The following is a 16,897-nucleotide window of genomic DNA, read 5'->3' as shown; positions in this document are numbered from 1 at the left end:
GGCGTGGCCTGGTTGGCATGTGGGCGTGGCTTGGGACGTGCGCGCGCAGGGCGGGGCGGGGCTCGCGGCGGTGGCGGGAAAGGGCGGCGTGGCCGGGCCGCTGCCGGGACCGGGACCGGGATCGCGGCCCCGAGCGGGCCCGGGGCCGGGGATGGCGGTGCCCTTCGTGGAGGACTGGGACCTGGTGCAGACGCTGGGCGAAGGCGCCTACGGGGAGTGAGTGCGGCGGGGCCGGGAGGCGCGGGGTTGCTGCCGGCCGGGTCCGCCCCTTGCACGCCCCTGCCCTGCCCCTTGCGCGGCCCAGGCCTGGCCCTGCCCCTTGCGGGGCCGCTGTCCCCTCTGCCCCCCGTGTGCCCCTTGCACACCCGCTGCTTGTCCCTGCGTGGTTCTGCGAGGCCATTGCGTGCCCACTGTTCGCTCGCCTCTTGGCCATCGCATGCCGTGTGTCCGCCCACAGCTTGCCCTATCCGCATTGCTCACCCATCACATGCCCACTGTTAGCCCACTCCGGTCGTGGCACGTCCTCTGTGTGCCCACTGCTCGCCCATCACCCCCTTCCCCTCCTGTGTGCCCGTGCCTGCATTCCCTGCCTGTTTCTGCCCGCTCCCTGTCTCCAGGGGCACCATTTGCTGCCCATTCCCTGCCTGTTCCTTGCCTCCAGCGGCAATATTCCCTGCCTGCTGCCATCTCCAGAGGCAGAATTTTCTCCCCATTCCGTGCCTGCTGCCTGTCTCTGGGGGAAGCATTGCCATGCCCGCTCCCATGCCCATTCCCTGTTCCATGCCCACCGCAGGGTGCAGCTGGCCGTGAACCGCCGCACTGAGGAGGCCGTGGCCGTGAAAATCGTGGACATGAAGCGCGCGGCCGAGTGCCCAGAGAACATCAAGAAGGAAATCTGCATCAACAAGATGCTGAGCCACGAGAACGTCGTCCGGTTCTACGGACACCGGCGGGAGGGGGCCACGCAGTACCTGTTCCTGGAGTACTGCCGCGGCGGAGAGCTCTTCGACCGCATCGGTGCGCACGGGGTACCTGGGGATTTAGGGCCAGTGGGGCATCCTAAATTGTCATCACCACGTGGCTGAGAACTGCTCTTCCCATTCTTCTTCCCCACGTGCAGAGCCGGATGTCGGGATGCCAGAGCCAGAGGCACAGCGGTTCTTCCAGCAGCTGATTGCCGGCGTGGTGAGTGCTCGGTGGCAGCGCTGGGGGCGGCGATGCCGCGGGTGCCAACGGCAATTCCTGCACGGCGCTGACCCCCTGACCCTTGCCATGATTCCCACATGGTGCTGAACCCCTGACCCTTGCCGTCATTCCTACATGGTGCTGACCCTTGCCATGTTTCCTACACAGCGCTGACCTCCTGATCCTTGCCATGATTTCTACATGGTACTGACCCTTGCCATGATCCCCACATCATGCTGACTCCCTGACCCTTGCCATAATTCCCACATCATGCTGACTCCCTGACCCTTGCCATAATTCCCACATCATGCTGACCCCCTGACCCTTGCCATGATCCCCACACCATGCTGATCCCCTGACCCTTGCCATGATCCCCACACCATGCTGATCCCCTGACCCTTGCCATGATCCCCACACCATGCTGACCCCCTGACCCTTGCCATGATCCCCACATCATGCTGATCCCCTGACCCTTGCCATGATCCCCACATCATGCTGACCCCCTGACCCTTGCCATGATCCCGACATCATGCTGATCCCCTGACCTTTGCCATGATCCCCACATCATGCTGATCCCCTGACCCTTGCCGTGATCCCCACTCAGCACTGACCCCTCCCCTCCTCTGCAGGTGTACCTGCACAGCATTGGCATCACCCACCGGGACCTGAAGCCAGAGAACCTGCTGCTGGACGAGCGAGGTGGGGGCAGGCAGGGCCAGGCGTGTCCCTCTCTGACCTCCATTAAGTTTTCATTTCTTAATTTATGGGTTTTTATTTGAGTATTTAATTTAAAGCTTTAATTTGAATGTTTATATTTTGCATTTGAATTTTTAATGTAAGGGTCTAATTTTATTCTGAATTTAAATTTTACTCTACATTTTTAATTTGAAGTTTTCACCATTTTTTAGCTTTATTTCTTAATTTAAGCTTTCATTTGAATTTGCATTCTGATTTGAATTTCTTCTTCTAATTTTATTTGTATTTTAATTCAAATTTTCAGTTCAACTTTTAAACCTAGAACTTTAGAATCTTGAATTAAATTCTAGTTTGAATTTCTTCTTTTAACACTATTTGTATTTTAATTCAAATTTTAAGTTCAACTTTTAAACTTAAAACTTTAGAATCTTAACTTAAAATTTGTTTGAAAAATGAAAATTCAAGTTTGACTTTACAATTAAAATTTTTACTTACATTTTGACTTCTATTTAAATTTGAACTTGCATTTTAAATTAATTTTGTGGAGGGCGGGGTGGGTTAATTTTGACTTTCGATTTAAAGTTTTAACTTGGCTTTGCTTCTGTTTGGGCCCAGACAACCTGAAGATCTCGGATTTCGGCCTGGCCACGGTGTTCCGGCACAACGGGCGGGAGCGGCTGCTGAACAAGATGTGCGGGACCCTGCCCTACGTGGCCCCCGAGCTGCTGCGGCGCCCCGAGTTCCGCGCCGAGCCCGTCGACGTCTGGGCCTGCGGCGTGGTGCTGACAGCCATGCTGGCCGGAGGTGGGAACGCTGGGAGGGATGGATGGATGGATGGATGGATGGATGGATGGATGGATGGATGGATGGATGGATGGATGGATGGAATTCACAGAGGGTGCTGATGGCCATGCTGGCCAGAGGTGGGAATGCTGGGATGGATGGAATTCACAGAGGGTGATGTTGCTGACAGCCATGCTGGCCAGTGGTGGGAATGCTGGGATGGATGGATGGATGGAAGGAATTCACAGAGGGTGCTGATGGCCATGCTGCCTGGAGGTGGGAATGTTGGGATGTACAGAATTTACAGAGGGTGATGTGCTGATGGCCGTGCTGGCCAGAGGTGGGAATGCTGGGATGCATGGATGGAATTCACAGAGGGTGACCTGGTGCTGATGGCCATGCTGCCTGGAGGTGGGAATGCTGGGATGGATAGAATTCACAGAGGGTGAGCTGGTGCTGATGGCTGTGCTGGCTGGAGGTGGGAATGTTGGGATGTACAGAATTTACAGAGGGTGATGTGCTGGTGGCCGTGCTAGCTGGAGGTGGGAATGCTGGGATGGATGGATGGAATTTGCAGAGGGTGCTGACAGCCATGCTGGCTGGTGGTGGGAATGTTGGAATGGATGGATGGAATTCACAGAGGGTGACCTGGTGCTCACAGCCATGCTGGCCTGAGGTGGGAATTCTGGGATGGATGGAATTCACAGAGGGTGCTGATGGCTGTGCTGGCCAGAGGTGGGAATGCTGGGATGGCTGGAATTCACAGAGGGTGAGCTGGTGCTGATGGTCATGCTGGCTGGAGGTGGGAATGCTGGGATGGATGCATGGAATTCACAGAGGGTGATGTGCTGGTGGTCATGCTGGTGCTGGCCAGAGGTTGGAATATTGGGATGGATGCATGGAATTCACAGAGGGTGATAAATGGCTAGTGGAGGGGGGAACACTGGAATGTCTCTAGGAATGGATGGAATGCGTGTGACGTATTCAGGGGGTGTGGGGGAAATGCAGGAGTGGTGCAGAGGACATGGGGGAGTGTTTGTGGAATGTGCAGGGATGTAGGTGTGGAATGCAGAAGGGGTGCACAGGTGAAATGTGTGAGGGGAAGTGCCTGGAGTGCACCAGGGATGGATGGAATGGGGAAGGGGTACACATGAGATGGGAGGGATGTGTGAAACAGAGATGGAATGTGTGGGATCCATAAGGGAGATGGGAAATGCATGGAGGGGGATGCCTGGAATATCCATAGGGACACATGGAAGGAATAGAGGGCTGCAGAAGGGGGCAGTGATGATGTGATGTGATGTGATGTGATGTGATGTGATGTGATGTGATGTGATGTGATGTGATGTGATGTGGGGGGTGTTTGAGAGGCAGAGGGGCGATATGGGATGCATAGGAGGAGTTTGGGATGCATAGAGAGGTGTGGGATGTGTGTGAGAAACCATGGGAGGCACTGGGAGGTTTGGGATGCATGGGGAGCACACAGCATCCGTGGCAGGGCAGGGTCACCTGGCACACCACGTCCCCACAGTGTGCCCGGGGGGTTGTGGCACTGGGGGGTGACAGCAGTGGGATCTCCTGGCAGAGCTGCCTTGGGACCAGCCCAGCGACAGCTGCCAGGAATACAGTGACTGGAAGGAGAAGAAAACCTACCTCCCACCTTGGAAGAAGATTGATTCTGCTCCCTTGGGTAAGCACCCGGCACCCAGCAGCTCCGTAAATATATACGTATATATATATACATAAATATATAGCTATATATACACACAAATACATACATATCCACACACACACCATATTGTGTTCCACCCCCTCGTCTCCCCCAGCACTGCTGCACAAGATCCTCACGGAGAGCCCGACGGCGAGGATCACCATTCCTGACATCCAGAAGGACCGGTGGTACAGCAGACCCCTCAAAAAGGGTAAGGGGCCGTGGGGGAGCGCGCCGGTGCCCCCGGATTTGGGGGTTATTTGGTGTCCTGTCCCTTTGCAGATGTCAAGCGGGCTCGGCTCTCCTCGGGGGGAGTCAGCGACTCCCCTGGAGGCTTCTCCAAGCACATCCGATCCGATACCGACTTCTCACCCGTGAAGGGAGCTCTGGGGTGAGCCTCTGCTTCCCTCCACACGGGTTTGCGCTTCCTTGCACGCCCCGGGGCTTTCCCGGCCTTTTCTCCAGGAGGTGGTCGGGGGGAAACCCCGCACAGCCCCTGTGATCGTCCCAGATCCTGCACAATCCCATGCAGTTCCCACATCGGGCTCTCTCCAGCGCTCCTAACCCTTGTGTCCCCCCTTGCCTTGCAGTGAGGACAAGGCAAGCTATTCCACGTCACAGCCGGAGCCCGGCACGGGCGGGATGCCCTGGGAGAGTGGCACGGGAAGCATCGACCAGCTGGTGCAGGGCTTCAGCTTCTCGCAGCCCGCCTGCCCCGAGCACATGCTGGTCAACAGCCAACTCCTGGGCACCCCAGGCTCCTCCCAGGTCAGGGGCTGCGGGGGGCACCCGGCACCACCTGGAATATCGGGGTGCTGCCTCGCAGTGCTTGGGATGTGGCTGGGCGAGGTTGATCCTCTTGGGATTTCACCTCGCGGCGTTCGGGGCGCAGCTCGGCATCGGCGACGGAGTCGGGGTGCACCTTGCAATGGCTGGGGCTGCTCTGTGCTGCTTGGGCTGCAGCTTGGCCTGGTGGGGAATATCAGGGAGCAGCTTGGCAATATTGGAGGTGCAACGTTTTTTTATTTATCACCTCAGGTGTGAGTCTGCAGGATTTGGGGCACAGCTTTTCAGTATTTTTGGTATCAGTGTGACACTTTGCCATGGCCTGGGGTGCAAGTTTGCAGGATTTGGGGCACAGCTTTTCAGTATTTTCAGTATCAGTGTGACACTGGCATGGCCTGGGGTGCAAGTCTGCAGGATTTGGGGCGCAGCTTTTCAGTATTTTCAGTATCAGTGTGACACTTTGCCATGGCCTTGGTGTGTTTGGGGGTGGTTTCACGTCAGATTTACAACCCTGGGGTCCAACGTTGCATTGTATAAACTGGGGTGCAACTTTGCATCCTGTATATGACTTTGAGGAGCAGCTTTGCCATATTTATAATGTCAGGGAGCAGCTTGGCAATGTGTGGGGTGTGGCTGGGTGAGGTTCATCATCTTGGGGTGCAACTCTGCAGCGTTTGGGGGCAGAGTCTCATCCAGTTTACAACATCAGGATCCAGTGCTGCACCTTTTGTGCTACTGGGGTGCAGCTTTGCCTTAGATATGTAAGATGAAGAAGCAACTTTTGTTGTATTTATAATATCAGGGAGCAACTGTTGGGGTTGTGGCTGTTGAATATTTACCACCTGAGGGTGTCAAGTGAAGGATTTGGGGTGCAAATTTGCAATACTTTTAGTTTCAGTTTGTCACTTTGCCAGGGACTTGAGGGACAGTTTCACATCTGATTTACAGCACTGGGATGCAACACTGCTGTGTAAAATTTTGGGGTGCAACTTTGCATCATAAATACCACATTAAAGAGCAACTTTGCTGTATATGGAATATCAGGGAGCAGCTTGACAAGGCTGGGATTCAGCTGTGAGTTTTATCATCTCAGGGTGCCACCTCCCAAGATTTGGGTTGCAAATGTGCATCATTTATGGCATCAGGGTGCACTTTGTGCAGTGGTTGGGGGCTGCTCTGTGGTGTTTGGGGAGCAACTTTGCATCTGATTTACAGCATCAGGGAGCAGCTTGGCAGCATTGGGGTGCTGCTGGGCAAGGTTTGTCATCTCGGGGTGCAACCTGGTGGTGTTTGGGGCACGTTTTTGCAGCATTTTGAGTAACAAAATGCAGCTTTCCAGTTCCAGGGTACAGCTCTGCAGCATTTGGGAGGCAGCTTCTCATCCAATTTACAATATCAGGATCCATCGTTGCACTATTTATACCATTGGGGAGCAACTTTGCATGCTATGTGTGTCTTTAAAGAGCATCTTTATGATACCAGGGGGTGACTTTGCATTGTTTGGGACGTGGCTGTGCAGCATTTCTGCTGTTTGGGACGTGGTTGTGCAGCTTTTCTGCTGTTTGGGATGTGCCTGTGCAGTATTTCTGCTCTTTGGGACGTGGCTGTGCAGCTTTTCTGCTGTTTGGGACGTGGCTGTGCAGCATTTCTGCTGTTTGGGACGTGGCTGTGCAGTATTTCTGCTCTTTGGGATGTGGCTGTGCAGCTTTTCTGCTCTTATGCGATTATTGGCTTGAGCCATCAGGGGGTGCAGCTTTCCAACATTTCCTCACCGAAAGCCAGGATGTGTCAGAGCTGGGGCTGGAACCTGGTGGGATTTGGGACCTTTTGGCGGGATTTATGACCCTTGGAATGTTTTTCTGGGGCGGCAGAGCCCGTGGCAGCGGCTGGTGAAGCGGATGACGCGGTTCTTCACCAAGCTGGACGCCGACGGCTCTTACCGCGCGCTGAAGGAGGTGTGTGAGAAGATGGGCTACGGCTGGAAGATGAGCTGCACCAACCAGGTGGGGGTCAGGGGATGGAACTGAGCCTGGGACCCCCTGGGCTGGGTCATCAGGGAATAATTTGAGGCATTCCCCCACCCTTTGCAGGTCACCATCTCAACCACAGACAGGAGGAACAACAAACTCATCTTCAAGGTGAACCTGGTGGAGATGGAGAGCAAGATTCTGGTGGATTTTCGCCTCTCCAAGGTGTGTGGGGGGTGCAGGGTGGGGAAGGACCATGTAAAGTGGGCGCAGGGTGGGGGTGACCACGGGAGGTGGGTGCCAGGGGAGGGAGGGGTGTAGGGGGATGTCAACTCCTGTCTCTCCCCACGCAGGGCGATGGCCTGGAGTTCAAGAGGCATTTCCTGAAGATCAAGGCCAAGCTCAGCGATATTGTCAGCACCCAGAAGGTCTGGCTGCCCAGCACCTGAACCCTCACACCCCTTCTCTGCCTCTTACTTCTCTTCCTCCACCTCCTCCTCCTCTTCCTCCTGGCTGCGCTCTGGCAGCAGCACCCAAATACTGTGAAGGTGTCTGGTCACCTGTTTTAGATTTTGAAGGTTCAATAAAGCCCTGGGGGACACGAGGCAAGGCTGGTTGCTGCAAGGGGGAGGTTGCTCTGGGTTGTTCACTCTGAAACCTGCTGATGGCGCAGCTTTGGTAAATCCCACTGCGGGATCTCTGCCGAGCCCTCAGCCAGCCCCAAGGGCTGGGGGCTGACCCCCCCGCCCCCCATTCCTGCCCTGTCTCAGGGCAGTGGCTGCCCTCATTTTCCAACCTCTCTAATTGCTTTTCAGGAGGACTAACGAGCCCGAGAGCTGCCAGGGGTTGTTAGCGCTGGAGCGAGAGAGGAGAGCCAGGGATTAACCCCATCCCCCCCAAAAAAGAGCATCCCCCCAAAAAACCCACCCCAGGGTACAAACCCTGAGATATCACCACGATTCCTCCCTAAAGCTGAATCAGTGTTTATTTATTGGGCTAAAAAAAAAGCATTTTTTACTTGTTTACCCCTTCCTAAATTATTATTTTTTTAATATCCCTTTCCCCAGCTTTTTGTTTCCCTGGTGGGAACCCCCCTTGGGCGAAGCAATTAGCAGCGATTTTTTAATTGCATATTTATATTGCAGCTGGGGAGCGAGACCCCGGCAGCGGGCGAGGGGAAAGCAGGAAGACGCCGCGCTCCGACCTTGTTTGCTTTTCAGCTGGGATTAAGCACTTTTAATTGTCCCAGAGATCACAGATTGCGGCCAGGGGGGATAATTAGGCTGAATACAGGGTTTTCTGGTTCATTCCCCCCAGGAATTTATATTTCTAAGGGCATGAAAAAGAAAATCTTTGGGAATGCCTCGGGAAGGGAGGGTTGTGGAGGGGTATGAGGCTGGACGCAACTCGTTGCATGAGTAGGTCTTGCTGTCAAATTAATTTTTCACCTGCTACCTGCTGTAAATTGGGATATTTTGGGGGTCATGGGCATGTCCCCTCCTCCCCAGGATGCTTCAGGGGAGGCTGGACACTGCTTCTGCTCCACCACGGTCTCATGCGTTAACCAAGCTCCATTCCCATGGGAATCATTTTCAACCCCAATTTTTAGGGTCCTTCTGGTTTTTTTAACTCCGTGGAGAGGATTATTTTCCTCTTTCGGGGTCTGTGGGGGAAACTCGAGGGGGATGAAAGGTTTGTGTTCCTCTGTGGCCGGGTGGGGGGGGCAGTGCTGAAAGCGCCCTTTGTGCGGCCCCGCCGGGGACCCGGCGCGCTCGGAGGCACCGGAGCGTGGCAAATCCTAAAACCAACAGCACGGCCGGGGCGGGCGGCCCGGGGCTCTTCTGCCCCCACCTCATCCCAAATTCATGGCTCTGCAGCGGGCACAGGGGGTGCTGCCAGCCCTCAGCTCCTGGCAGCATCCTGGGAGCGGAGTTTGGGATGCGGAGTTTGGGATGCGGTGCTGGATGCAGGATGGAGGGTTCAGGGTTCAGGGATGTAGGATTTAGGACACAGGTGGAGGATGGGGGGTTTAGGATCTAGGTGTTGGTTATGGTACAGAATTTGGGATTCAAATGTAGGACATAGGATTTGGGATGGAGGTTTAGGGTGTAAATGCAGGATGTGAAACGGAATTTATGATGCAGATAAGGGACTTAGTATTTAGGCTGTGAATGCAGGATTTGGGATGTAGATTCAGGATGTGAAAAGGAATTTATGATGCAGATATGGGACTTAGGATTTAGGCTATGGATGCAGGGTTTAGGGTGTAGATTCAGGATGCAGGATAGAGTATTTAGGATTTAGACATGGTATTCAGGATTTAGAGCACAGATGGAGAATGGGGGATGGAGGATTTAGGATCTGGGTGTTGGTTGTGGGACAGAATTTGGGATGCAAGTGTGGGACGTAGGATTTGGGATGTAGACACAGGATGGAGGGTTTAGGATGTAGATGCAGGATGTGAAACAGAATTTGTGACGTAGATGTGGGACTTAGGATTTAGGCTGTGGATGCAGAATTTAGGATGTGGATTCAGGATGCAGAATAGAATATTTAGGATTTAGACATGGGACGCAGCAGAGGATTTAGGATGTAGATGGTGTCATAGGATTTAGGACCCAGGTGCAGGTTTCAGGATTCACGTATGGAACGCAAGATTTAGGATGCAGATATGGTACATAGGATTTAGGATGAAGATGCAAGACACAGGATGGAGGATCCAGGATGCAATTGTGGGATAGATGACTGAGGATGTAGATGTGGGATAGAGCTTTTAGGAAGTATGTGGAGACCTAGGATTTCAGATGTAGATCTGGAGGATTTAGGATGCAGATATGGAACACAATATTTAGGACATACATGCAGGATGGTGGGTGGATGATTTAGTATTTAGATGGGGACACAGGATTCAGTATTTAGGTGCAGGATGCAGGACAGAGAACTTGGGATGCAAAAGTGGGACGTAGGATTTAGGATGCAGGATTTAAAATAGAGATGTGGGATACAGGATTTAGGATGGTGGATGGAGGATTCACAATGTAGGTACAGAGTGCAGGATGGAGAACTTAGAATGCAGATGTGGGACATAGAACTGGGGAAGTAAATGCAGGATAGAGGATTTAGGATGCAGGGGGGGGACATAATATGCAGGACACAGAATGGAGAAGCCAGGATGCAGGTCTGGAATGGAATATTTGGAATGTAAATGGGGCCATGGGATTTAGGATATAAAGACAGATGAAGGATTTAGGATGCAGGTGTAGGATATAAGATTCAGGACATAGATGCAGGATGGGGGTTTGAGGATTTAGGATGTAGGTGCTGAACAAAGGATGGAGGATTCAGGATGCAGATGAGAGACTCAGGCCTTGGGATGCAGATACAGGGTGCCAGATGTAGGGCACAGAAGAGAGACTGTGGGAGCCTTTAGGATGTGGGATGCAGGATTCAGGATGCAGATACAAGATTTAGGAACAAACCAGGAATTTAGGAAACAGATAGAGAAATTAGGATGTAGACACAGGTTCCCAGATGCAGGATGGAGGATTTGGGAGGCAGATGCAGCTTTCCAGGCACAGAACATGTGGCATGGATGCAGGACACAGGAGAGGGGCTGCAGATGTGGAATGCAGGACATGGGACATGGGATGAAAGGGCAGATGCAGAATATGGGATGCAGATACAGAACGTGGGGTACAGCAGTAGAATTTAGGATGCAGAGGTGGGATGTAGGACAGGTGGTGAAGGACATGGAATATAAAATACAGATGAAGGATGTACAGGGCATGGGTTGCAGAAGAGGGACTTGGGATGCAGAGGTGGGATACAGGACACAGGAGATGGGATGTGGTTGCAGGACATGGAATGCAGGAGTGGAATTTAGGGTGCAGATATGGGATGGAGGTGCAGGACAAGGGATGCTCCAGCACAGAGCACCAGAGCAGCCCCAGCTCTGCACAGGGATTTTGCAGCATCTCTGGAGATGGGGCGTGCGTGCAGCAAGCCGGGAAATGCAGACTTCCAAGGAAAAAATTATCGCCTTCCAAGCCCGTACAGACATTCTGCAGCTCGTCCCCCATCTGGGAGGCAGATCCCAGCCTTTGGCCACATCTGCCTGCCAGATGTGCTGGGGAGGGGAACAGAGCCCCTGTGGATGGGAAAGCTCCCCACTCCCCTGTGGGCAGGCCAGGTTGGGAATGCAGCTCTACCTATCACACCTGCTCTGGAGAAACGCCCGGATGGGACCAGGGAGCAGCGGGAAGGAAGGACTGGATGGGACCAATCCAGCCTCACAAACAGTTTTCACTCCATTAAGCTTTTGTGCTGGGGCTGGGAGAGGTGGCAATGAGTCACAGCCAGGGTGCAGCAATAGGGGCACGGCCCAGTATGGCCCAGTGTGCCCCAGTAAGAACCCTGGGCTGAACTCACCCAGGGCTCTGGGTGGGGTGGGAGCTCCTGGTGAGGCCAGCTGGACCTACAGGGGTTGTTGGTGCCCTCAGGATCCAGGCATCAGGATGGGGATGTGGGAGATGGGATGGAGATGTGGGATGCAGGGGGTGGGAACATGTGAAATGCAAATGCAGATTTTGGGGTGTAGGTGCAGGATGGTGCGAGGTGCAGGTGTAGGGGAGGGGCTGGGTGCAGGTGCAGATGGAGGATGTGGGATGGAGGCTGCACATGCAGGACATGGTGCAGATGCAGGGTCTGGGATGTAGATTTGGCATGCAGAATCAGGATGCAGAGTGCAGGATGCAAGAGGTGGGATGCATAGGGCAGGATGTGGGATGCAGGGCACAGGGTACAGATACAGGGTGTGAGAAGTGGGATGCATGGTGCAGGGTGAGGGATCAAGAGGGCAGATGCAGGACATGGTGTGCAGGGCTGAGGGTGCAGATGAAGGATTTGGGATGCAGGAGGCAGCCACAGGATGCTGATTCAGGGAATGGGTGTGGGATGCAGAAGCAGGATGAAGTTAGAGGGTGCAGCTCTAGGACAGATGGAATGGAATGCAGAATCCAGGGTGCAGGATGTAGATGCTGGATTCAGGATGAAGATGTGAGGTACCAATGAAACTCCAGGATGGTGATGCACCACCTCAAGCAGAGAAGAATGGTGGAAGCACTTCCCATCTGATTATTAGGGGCAAATGAGAGAATTTCCCAGTAACATCAGCTTTTCAGGGACTAGAAATTCAATAGGATTCCAGAAGCATTTTTATTTTCTGAACTGCCCCCATCAGCTCGGTGTCTCCAGGACAGAAACATTTATTTAGAGAAAGAAAAAAACCCTAAAGCTGGAGCAATTCCATCTGAAGACACCCAAATCCAGCATTTCCCTCCTCTCTCCTCAGCATTTCCCACTGTGGAGGTGCCTGGGGGGCTGGATTTGTTGTTTTTTTAACTCAGGAGATGTTTTAGCTCTTGCAAAAGCATTGCAGCAGCCTCGGGAATGCCGCCACATTAATAAAAGCAAAAATGCAGAGGAGTCTGTTAAGGAAACTCCTGCAAAAATCCCTTCCAGAAACATCGTGGGCAACATTAGCTCTTGGTTTAAGCTGTTTTCCCCTGTTATATTGGGAAAATGAGTTTTGGAGGTCATCACGTGCCCAGAGGATGGTGCAAGGTGGGTTTTTGCAGCAGGTTTGGCCCCTAGATCCTCCTGCCAGTATCAGAGAGGGGTTTTGTGGGGAAAAACCTGGAATTTACAGCTCCAAATTGGATTTTTCAGGTTAAAACCTAAACCAATCAGCCTGAATTGGAGGATTGGCACTGTGGATGCAGCCTGGACACGGGTGAGGCCCCAGCAGTGCCTCTTGCCTGGCAGGCAGGAGAGGGAGAAAAATGCTTTAAAAAGGTAAAAAAAAAAAAGCTCCAAAGCAGAAGGCTGAGGTCATTTTCTTGGCGAGGAAGTCGGCTCCTTCCAAATGCCTCCGGGTCGGGTTTAATATCAGCAGAAACATTCTTGGGCAGGGTGGGGAGAAAGTGCTGCTCTCACCATCGAAAGCAGAACCCTCAAACCCCCAAACGCCCTAGGAAAAAAACCCAAACATCCTAAAACCCCCAAAATCAGTTCCCCAATCCCCAGACTGCTTCCTTGGAACCTCTAGGTGTGGAGTAAATGAGTATTGGGGTGGAGAGGTGCGAAAACAGCTCATGGAGGAGGGAAAAATCCCCCCTGGGAGCAGAGAACTGAACCTTTAAAGGGGTTTTTGAGCATCATTTGGCTACTGCTGGGATTTTTGGGATGTGGAAAGGAGGAAAGTGAGGGAGTTTAGCAGGGAAAATGCCATTTTTCCCATTGTCCTGGAGAGTTTTTTCATCACTTCGATCCCTCCTTGATTTAGCATCATCTCAGCGGGCTCAGCACCCAGCAACAACCCCCTGGGGCAAAGGGACCTGCGTGCGAGGAATATCCTGCTGGAAAATACATCAAAAAGGAGGGGGGAAATGAAATGGATTTCATCTGCTCTGCTCTGCTCACAGGGCTGCCTGAGCAGCTCAGGGGCTGCCAGTGCCTTGTGCGAGCCCTCGGCCGCCCTGCGGAGCTGTTGTGGCTTTTCCAGGGATTTTACACATTAGGAGGGGGTGGTTTGACCGTGTTTGTTTTGCTAAACCTCACCAAAACCCAAACCAGAGCTCAGAGGGAGGAGGAGGGGGCAGGAGATGCAGGGAAAGGTTATTAAAAAATAGGGGCAAAACAAAAAAACAGGAGCTGAAGTGGGGAAATGAGTTTGGGATTGCAGCAGAGCAGGGATGTGGCAATGGGAGAGAGGCAGTGGGCGGCAGGGATGTGGCACTGGCAGGGATGCTGTGGGAAGCAGGGATGTGGGGATGGCAGGGATGCTGCACCTTGCTGGGGATGTGCATCCCACCAAAATCAAGATGGGAAAAAACGTTCCCCAGGAGAATTGGGAGAATAAGAATCATCAGGAGGGCTCTGATCCCACTGGGAGGGAGGCTGTGAGGCGATGCTCTGGCGTGGAAGGGGATTTTCCTCGGTGCTTGCACATTCCTCCCATCAGCAGTATTTACAAGACGGTACCAGGAGCAATCCCAGGTCGGCTGGATCTCCTCATGGGTCTGGCCCTGGTGCTGCAGCCCCACAGCCCCTTGCTCCTTAATCTCGGGGCTTTCTCCCTGATCCCTTTGCTCTGTGCTATCTGCACCCCATAGCTGCAAGCCCTCCTGTGCTAAAGTCCTGTTATGACATTCCAGAGCAGCCCCTCCCAAGATTTTCCCCATCCCAGCATCCATGGCTTCCCCTTCAGCCTTTTCTAGGGACAGGGCAGCTGCAAGGCTGCCCTCGGGGGCAGGGTTTGGGGTGGACTCCACGGGGTTCCTCCATCCTCAGGTAGTGCTGGGAAGGCCCAGCAGCAACGTCCTCTCCTGGGAAAAGGCCTGGGAAGCGTTGCAGGGTACAGAGAGGTTTTGGAATGCAGGGATGCAGCAGCACACAGGGATGCTGGCCGTGCACAGGGATGTTTATGGGATGCAGCAGCACACAGGGATGCTGGCCATGCACAGGGATGTTTATGGGATGCAGCAGAGCACACAGGCATGCTGACAATGCCCAGGGATGTTTATGGGATGCAGCAGAGCACACAGGGATGCTGGCCGTGCACAGGGATGTTTATGGGATGCAGCAGCACACAGGGATGCTGGCCATGCATGGGGATGTTTATGGGATGCAGCAGCACACAGGGATGCTGGCCATGCACAGGGATGTTTATGGGATGCAGCAGAGCACACAGGGATGCTGACAATGCCCAGGGATGTTATGGGATGCAGCAGCACACAGGGATGCTGGCCGTGCCCAGGGATGTTTATGGGATGCAGCAGCACACAGGGATGCTGGCCATGCATGGGGATGTTTATGGGATGCAGCAGCATGCAGGGATGCTGGCCATGCACGGGGATGTTTATGGGATGCAGCAGCACACAGGGATGCTGGCCATGCACAGGGATGTTTAGGGGATGCAGCAGCACACAGGGATGCTGGCCATGCACAGGGATATTTGCAGCATCCAGGGCTGTTTGCAGCAGTGTGCAGGGATGCTGGCAGCACACAGGAATGTTTAGGGTGTGTGGGATGCCAGCAGCACACAGGGACACTGGCTGTGCTCTGGGATATTTGCAGCATGGAGGGATGCACAGACCCACTTTACAAGAACACCTGCAGCAGCTTTTCAGGCCTTCCATGCCTCAGTTTGCCCTTCCTGGGAGCCAGGGCTGTTGGTGTGTCCGGGCTCAGCCCCACGGGCCGTGCTGTGGCCGCCTGGCTGTCGGCTCCGCGCTTGGCCGGCGGCCAGGGCAGCGCTGGGGGCTGCTGCTCGCCAGATGTGATAAGGAAAGGTTTGGCCCAGGCTGGAAAAAAGAGACAAAAAGAAGAGAGGGGGGTAAAAAAAAAAAAAGGGAAATAAAAAAAGCAAAAGCAAAGCAAATTCCTTGGCAAATCAAAGCAAAATGCTTAAATGCTTGCACACGGCCTTGCATTCAGCCATCCGTCTTGATAAGGGGCTCTGGGGAGGAGGAGGAGGTGGAGGAGAAGGAGAAGGAGGCAAGCTGACACTGGGAACCTGACAGCAATCCTGCTTCGTGGCAAAAAAACCTGCCAGATTTCCCACTGCCAGCTGAGGAGGGGCCCAGACCCGGCGTGCCTCAGTTTCCCCACTGCATGCATGCACTGAGGTGTGGCAGGGGGGTTAAAACTGCCTTGGAGGGGTTAAACGGGGCGATTTTCTGCCGGGTTTTATCCAAAACATATGTTTTCACCACTATTCCAGTTATCTGGGATATTTCCTGCGTGTTTGCTCCTATGGCAACCGGCCCAGCATGAAAGACCCATTTACTGGGCCCGGGGATAAGGAGCAGCCATCTGGTGTCAATTTTGAAGGCGCTCCATCCCCTCCACCCGGCTCCAGGGCTCCCTCCACCACGGTCTTGGCCCCTCAAGAGGCATCCACCAAGAGCAGGGTCCAGCTGGGGTTAGGAATGGGCACCATCAGCAAGGTGAGGTGGTGGGTTGGGTTTTGGGGAGCTCAGAGAAGGTGGAGATTGGCTGTAGCACCCACCTGGGATCCTTCAGGAGACAGGGATGGAGAGAAGGTACCTGCAGCACTCCCTGAGATCCTTCAGGAGACAGGGATGGAGTGAAGGTACCTGCAGCACCTCCTGGGATCCTTCAGGAGACAGGGATGGAGTGAAGGTACCTGCAGCACCTCCTGGGATCCTTCAGGAGACAGGGATGGAGTGAAGGTACCTGCAGCACCTCCAGGGATCCTTCAGGAGACAGGGATGGAGTGAAGGTACCTGCAGCACCCCCTGGGATCCTTCAGGAGACAGGGATGGAGTGAAGGTACCTGCAGCACCTCCTGGGATCCTTCAGGAGACAGGGATGGAGTGAAGGTACCTGCAGCACCCCCCAGGATCCTTCAGGAGACAGGGATGGAGAGAAGAGACCCACAATGCTGATCTGGGATCTGCCAGGAAGATAAGGATGCAGACAACATCCCTGCAACACTGAGGTCCATCCAGAGAGAAGGTTGAGGACAAGGTGTCTGAATTGTGGGCCCAAGGTCTGCCCAGGAGACCAGGCTGGAGAGAGCCTCCAGCGAGGCTCATTCCAGCTTGGTCTGGGGCAGGCAGGTGCTGGAGAGGTCACGGGCCACAGAACCTTTTATCACCCTCAGAACCCTCTAGAGGGGTGCAGGGAGCTCTGTCCCACCCCAGCAGTCCCAGTTCCTCCCAGAGATAACCCCAGTGCCCTGGGG

The 16,897-nt window shown here is 53.8% G+C and overlaps 1 protein-coding gene across 2 annotated transcripts; it reads left to right on the top strand.

The window, feature by feature from the left end:
• Nucleotides 1-151: 151 nt before the first annotated feature.
• On the top strand, nucleotides 152-7,577 carry CHEK1 (checkpoint kinase 1; the record flags this gene model as incomplete). Of its 2 annotated transcripts, XM_084221457.1 has the most annotated exons (12): nucleotides 152-216; nucleotides 794-1,017; nucleotides 1,121-1,185; nucleotides 1,815-1,884; nucleotides 2,497-2,685; nucleotides 4,250-4,354; nucleotides 4,491-4,586; nucleotides 4,658-4,766; nucleotides 4,966-5,143; nucleotides 7,033-7,164; nucleotides 7,252-7,353; nucleotides 7,482-7,577. In XM_084221457.1, the coding sequence occupies 12 exons, from the start codon at nucleotides 152-154 to the stop codon at nucleotides 7,575-7,577; spliced, it is 1,431 nt and encodes a 476-aa protein (XP_084077583.1). The 2 variants fall into 2 exon arrangements, with proteins under 2 accessions (XP_084077583.1, XP_084077584.1); XM_084221458.1 differs by lacking the exon at nucleotides 7,252-7,353.
• Nucleotides 7,578-16,897: the final 9,320 nt, after the last annotated feature.

This window comes from Fringilla coelebs (genome assembly GCF_963513975.1).
Source record: "Fringilla coelebs genome assembly, chromosome: 25".
NCBI classification, from domain to species: domain Eukaryota; kingdom Metazoa; phylum Chordata; class Aves; order Passeriformes; family Fringillidae; genus Fringilla; species Fringilla coelebs.
Note: the sequence above shows the minus strand (reverse complement) of the source record. Positions and strands in the feature narration are given on the sequence as shown.